A 6,000-nucleotide genomic window follows, 5' to 3' on the forward strand; every position below is an offset into this window, starting at 1 on the left:
AGGGAACAATGGCCAGATCCAGCTGTGGCAGTTTTTATTAGAACTTCTCACAGACAAAGATGCTCGGGACTGTATTTCTTGGGTTGGTGATGAAGGAGAGTTTAAATTGAATCAGCCTGAACTGGTTGCACAAAAATGGGGACAGCGCAAGAACAAGCCCACAATGAACTACGAGAAGCTTAGTCGGGCTTTGAGGTAAGAAACTTCAGGAACTCACAGGGTATGATTTGCTTTCATTTGGCTACCTCTTTTTTAATTAACATAATGCAAAACTTGCCTTTTTTAGTAAAGGCAAATCTTCTGAAGCTGGTCCTTGCAATGAGATCCTGCTAATCTTAGGGGAGAGGTAATTGCTGGGCAGATTTACCAACATTGTTTTCTACAATGCCTGTCTCATCTGTCTTTGGTCCTGCTGCTTAGGTCCTGACCCTCAAAAGTAAGACATTAAAAGGCTTTTTTCCCCAGAACTTGAGATGTCTGAAGAATTTGCTGGGATTCTTAGTTACCTCTTTTCCACTAGAGGTGGGAGTCAGAAGTTTGTGTTTTAATTGACTTAATTTTGCTACTGAACAAGAATCATCTTTGCTTTATGAAAATGTCACAGGATTGAGTTGTAGACAGTCAAGAAATCTGGGTTCATTTGTTCTATATTTGGGTGATGGTTTTGAGGAAATTATATTGTGTGAGTTGTGTTGGTTGAGTTTTTATTATTTACCACATTTATCATAAGCTTTCAAGTTCATCAAATTCAAGTTACATCCCAGTCACTTAAGTTTCCTTAATGAGAAATGTGATACATATTCTATTAAAGCTTGTAGTAAGAATAGAACAGCAACAAAACTGCAGAATTCTAACTTCTGTTTTATTGGTGTGACCTAAACTGTCTTGGGGGTGGGGGGCGCCATGTAGACCTTGTTATCTCACTATATTTCTGCCCAATCTGATAATTCTTTTGTCATGCAGCATAAAAGATATTTATAGTTAGAGAACTCACTTTTAGTTGTAAATAAAGGCAAAGATATAGTTTTGACAGCATATGAATTATAACAAAAAACCGCAACCCAACAAAAAACAAACAAAACAAAAAAACTAAACCAACAAAACCCCACAAATCCAACCCATGACTTTATAGTTTTATTTCCATCTTTGAAGACAGTATGGAGAGAATAGCTGCTTTCATATCATAGAAACTGCTTGGTAATTTTCAACCTGTTTCCAGCATTATTTTTTTTCTTCAGAAAAGCAAAACAAAGGACCATAATAAGGGGAAAGACAGTATTTTCTTATTAAGGCAAAGCACTATATATAAGACATCTTCCCTGAAAAGCTGTTTTTAAACTGCTCTAAGCCTTATGCCTGAACTGGTGCTTCCAGTAGCCTGTAAAGTAATTACTGTGTTTTATTTCTCCTTAATATACCTTAAGGTACAGAGACAATTTTCAACACTTCCCTTTTCTCATATAAGAAAATGCCTAAGCAATATCTTGGAATATGAAATTATGAGATTCTCAGTGAGAAAAAAAATAATATTTTAGCCTCTGGTGACCTTAAGTAAGTAATGGATGCATATGAAAATTGCAGATACTAAAATTCTCTGCTGCTGATTTCTATTTTGCAGGTATTACTATGATGGAGACATGATCTGCAAGGTGCAAGGCAAGAGGTTTGTGTACAAATTTGTATGTGACCTGAAGACTCTGATTGGGTACAGTGCAGCAGAGCTGAACCGCTTGGTCACGGAGTGCGAGCAGAAGAAATTGGCCAAGATGCAGCTCCATGGCATTGCACAGCCAGTTACAGCAGTGGCACTGGCTACAGCATCCCTACAAGCAGAGAAAGATAATTAAGCACTGGGACCTGTAAGTGGGAACCTGAGGCCTTTCCTCTATAACCAGAGCAGTTGGTGCTCTTACCTTGATCAAAATTGGAAACGTCTTTTGTTTCTTGATTGTACAATATAGAGCATGAATTTCTATAAAGAACTCAGACATGCATAAATTTGGATCTTTTAACAGCATATATTTTAATGTAATTTAAGGGATCACCCCAACTTCTGCAGCTAGTGAGAGGTGGAGCCTGTGACCACAGCTGTGCAAAGTAATTTCTGCAACACTTTCAACAAAAATTAAGTCCCTGTAGTCCCCAGGCTGATCGGTTGTGTGAATGCAGCCTTTTCCAGTCTTTTGTTCTCTGCTGAACTACCAAATGGCATTTGATGCTTTCAAAGTTTACAGTATATTCATTATTCTGTTAATCAAGTGGAGCTGAAAGACATGTTAAATGTTACAAAGCATCAAGTTCTTAAAATAGCTTCTGTGTTTAAAAGCAAAGGAAACTCAAGACTAGACTTAACTGGAGATCAGTGCTGAAGAAGAAGATCCAGGTTTAGATATGGCTTAGGGGAAAAGCCAATTATGAGTATTTCATTGTAGTATGCACATAATATACATATATGAGGGCAAATACTTGTTTTGAAATACATACTTGATATTAGTCATTTCGCAGAAAGCAAATGACATGCCATTCCCCATCAGGTAATTCAAAAACCTGCAAAAACAGCCCTCACCCAAAGAGTAGATTGTTTTGGTGGGAAGTATTTATGCTGTGTTCTGCAAGGTGCTTATACCTGCATGGTAGTCAACCTTAGTATCCAAAGACTTAAGTTAATCACAGTCAGTAGTCCCTGGTTAGGAACAGAAAGCAAATTAAAAATTGTTTTCCAGAGAACTGTGGTTTAATTTCCCAATCATTGTACAGTCTAACGTATATTAACTGCAAAGAGGTACTTTTTATTTAAAATTAAATTCTCTTTGAACTTCAAGTGATATTTTGAAGCTTCTTAAGCCAAATGCATTCTCCAGAGCTGAGTGCAATTTGAAGTCTGGATGATGAATCAGAAATAGTTGGGATGTATCCTGAATTCTGAGCTACTCAGTGCTTCTTGCAAACTTACACATGCAGTAAAAAGTAGGCTTCAGCTTTTGAGTTTCCGTACTGGTGTCTGTTAGACTGCTTCTTTTGATGTCTGAGAATGGTATGATTTGGGGGTTGCTTTTGCCTCTTCCCTCTAATAAACAGCATTTATTATGTCAGCATTGATGTTCACCAACTTCTTATAAATTAAACCCCCTCTGGAAACACTTAACAATTACAAGGGAAGACCTTTAATTCTGTTGGGGATTGAGCTACTCTTAAACCTTAAATCTGAAGTCCTTGAACAGTGAGATTCTGAACAAAGTGTGTTTGTACTGAGCAGTGAGAGCACTGGGCTACTGCTTTTGAGCTGAGCAGGATTGCGGGCAGAAGGCAGAGAGTACGAAGACTTGTGTGTATCCTAAAGATGTGTTGAGGACAAGGTTTTTTGTAGGTGGATGCTCATCTGCAGATAGTTTTTGCTTGACTAGAAGGTTTGCATATAGTTCTTACTTGTGTTTTTTCCTCATTGACATGATTATAAAATCAAAGGTTTTTTGCTGGATTCTTTTGGTTACTTTTACTGTTGTTTTCATCCTTGAGTTCTTACAGCACTCCATCTGCTGAGCATGCTGATGTCATTTTGCTTTTAAAAAAATTGTAAGCCCTGAGCAAAAAATGAAAATGTATCTGTCATGAAAGGTCAACATCACCCCTTTTCTTGCTGTTAGAGTTGGTGTCACTGGTTGGCAGGTGTTGGAGGTGTCTTGTGTTGGAGATGCAGGTTTGCTTAACCAAGAATTATGTGAAGTTGATGTTTGAGGGCAGCAGCTCTGCTTGTAACAACATTCTGTGACTAAACACAAGTCCAGTACAAGTCACAAGTTCTAGATAGCAGAGTTCTTGAGAGGCCTTTGTAGGTAAAATACAGGATAAAAAGAAAAGAAGCTTAAAATACCAGCTTTCTATATCAAACTGGACTGTGGGTAAACACACAGCAAAATTGAAAAGTAGTATCAATACTTCATTCCCCTGCCTCTTCTTGTTACATGGTAAGTCCAGTGGGGGAAACTTCTGCTCCCATCCCTTTTTTTGTGATTACATCCTGTTGTTGCTTTGCAGCCTTTCAGTAGGAGTTATGGTCCTTGGGGTTCTTTGTTGTGGCTCCATCTGCTTTTCCACCATGTTCTAATCAGTAAAGAAAGAACCTTTCAAGTGGTATAAAATTATTATCACGCTGTCTGTAGTTGAGGGAGAAATCTGTCACTAACTTGATGTCTTCAGTAAAACAAAAGATGTAGAATATATTGTCAGAGGATTTTCTGTTACTGCCAGAAGGAAAACATAGAATATTCCCAATTTTTGTAAAACAGAAGGGGTTTTGCATACTTTTTACTCTTTAAATAAAGACACTTATACTCTGCTAATTATTACAAATTTCTTTTGTGTTTTGCTTTTTTTTTTGTAATTTTCCATGAAACAATTATTTTCTATTTTTACTCTTATAAAGTATTTGTGGATAAAATGTCAATATAGTAAAATAAAAATGTTATACAGCTAATTTGTCTTCTTTTCAGACATTTGTAATGAAATTTTTCAGACATTTATAATGTCTTTCAGGGACAAGCAGTTCAAAGATGTATACCTGCCCTTTATTCTCTTTTCTCTTAAAGTCAGAAGCTCAGTACAGAAAGAAGGCAAGCTCAGCTTATATTCTGAAAATGCATCTTCTTTGACTCAATATTTGGCTATGTGTTTCTACTTTTTAAGTGTGACTCAGTGTCCTTTATTTCTGTAGCAGCTTTCTTTAACATCTTAATTGTAAATCTCAGAATGGTGCTTAGGTTAAACAAATGATGAAAACTCAGTAGTAGGACAGAATGGAGCCCTGTGAAATTATTCCACTTATGCTTTTATCAGTGTTTAAATCAGAAAGGTTCATGTTGACCTATAAATTTTGGACTTTTTCATTCCTGCAGATGGCCCCATTTAATTCATGTGGCTCTGCTAGCAAAACTGCTAGTACTGTCCATGTTAAAAACAAGATAAAATTCTGATTGTACTGGTCTTACTTTATTTCTACTGAGACACAATTTAAGAATATTCTCATTATACTTCTGAACTCCTCCATCTGGACTGCCAAATTCAAGACTGAAATATTTTGTCATCTTTAAAGCTACCACATCACTTGATGTTAAAATGTTTATGTTTAGCTTAGCAGCAACAACATGTAATTGACAGAAAATACTGGTTTTCAGACATTTCAGTAACTTGTTGGACCTGATGATCTTAGAAGTCTTTTCCAACCAAAATTAATTTATGATTTTAAAGTTCACTTACAAGTGCTCTGGTATCATATTAATGGAGGACCTACTATTTGGGTTTATAGCTATTAGTACATTTATCCAGTGTGAGTTTCTTTTGGGATTCCTACCATACAGAAATTGTTATTGAAACAATGTAGGGAATGACAACTAACAGCTTGCAATGTCTTTCTTAATCAAGATAAGCTGATGTGACTCTACTGCCCGATCAAGAAACTGTTATATGGTCCATTAACACAGGTTTGTGGGGAATATTTTTACTGACTGGACTGGGGTGTCTTGTTCTTCAAGGTCATACGTATTCTTAAAGGTTGTGGATTTAATATTGCTATGTCAGGGCTGTTACAGTATATTCGGGTTGATAATGTTTAGTTATTTCCCTTTGGAAAAGTAATTCTTAATATGAATAATGCTAAACAAGAAATTAATTAAAGGAAAGGAATTAATGATTGACTGGTTTTGAGGGTTGTAGCATGGAACCCCATGCATTAGATACATTATTGCACCATTACATTTTGCCTCATTATTTCATGATTGGAGCCCACAAAATCTGATCATGCACCAAACTGAAATTTTACCATCTTGCAATTTTAGAGTATTGACATCTCACCCATTAATAACTTGAAATGAAAGTTAAAAAAAGCTGAAGAGGGAGAAACAAATATTGTCTGATATTGAGGGGGTCTAATTTTAATTAAAATTGCCTTTATTTGTGAAACTGGGCTTCTGAAAACCAAAATGACATGCTTCTTGGGCAGTTGTA

At 36.3% G+C, this 6,000-nt stretch overlaps 1 protein-coding gene across 2 annotated transcripts in view; it reads left to right on the forward strand.

The window, feature by feature from the left end:
• Nucleotides 1–4,468, forward strand: part of GABPA (GA binding protein transcription factor subunit alpha) — a 30,646-nt gene extending 26,178 nt beyond the window's left edge. For both annotated transcript variants that reach the window (XM_038128848.1, XM_038128859.1), the window contains exons 9-10: nt 3–195; nt 1,619–4,468. In XM_038128848.1, coding sequence (XP_037984776.1) covers nt 3–195; nt 1,619–1,847 — 422 coding nt within the window. In that variant the 3' untranslated portion in view covers nt 1,848–4,468. The remainder of the gene's footprint in view (nt 1–2; nt 196–1,618) is intronic.
• The last annotated feature ends 1,532 nt before the right edge of the window (nt 4,469–6,000 follow it).

The sequence above is a fragment of the Motacilla alba genome, chromosome 1 (assembly GCF_015832195.1).
Source record: "Motacilla alba alba isolate MOTALB_02 chromosome 1, Motacilla_alba_V1.0_pri, whole genome shotgun sequence".
Taxonomy (NCBI): Eukaryota; Metazoa; Chordata; class Aves; order Passeriformes; family Motacillidae; genus Motacilla; species Motacilla alba.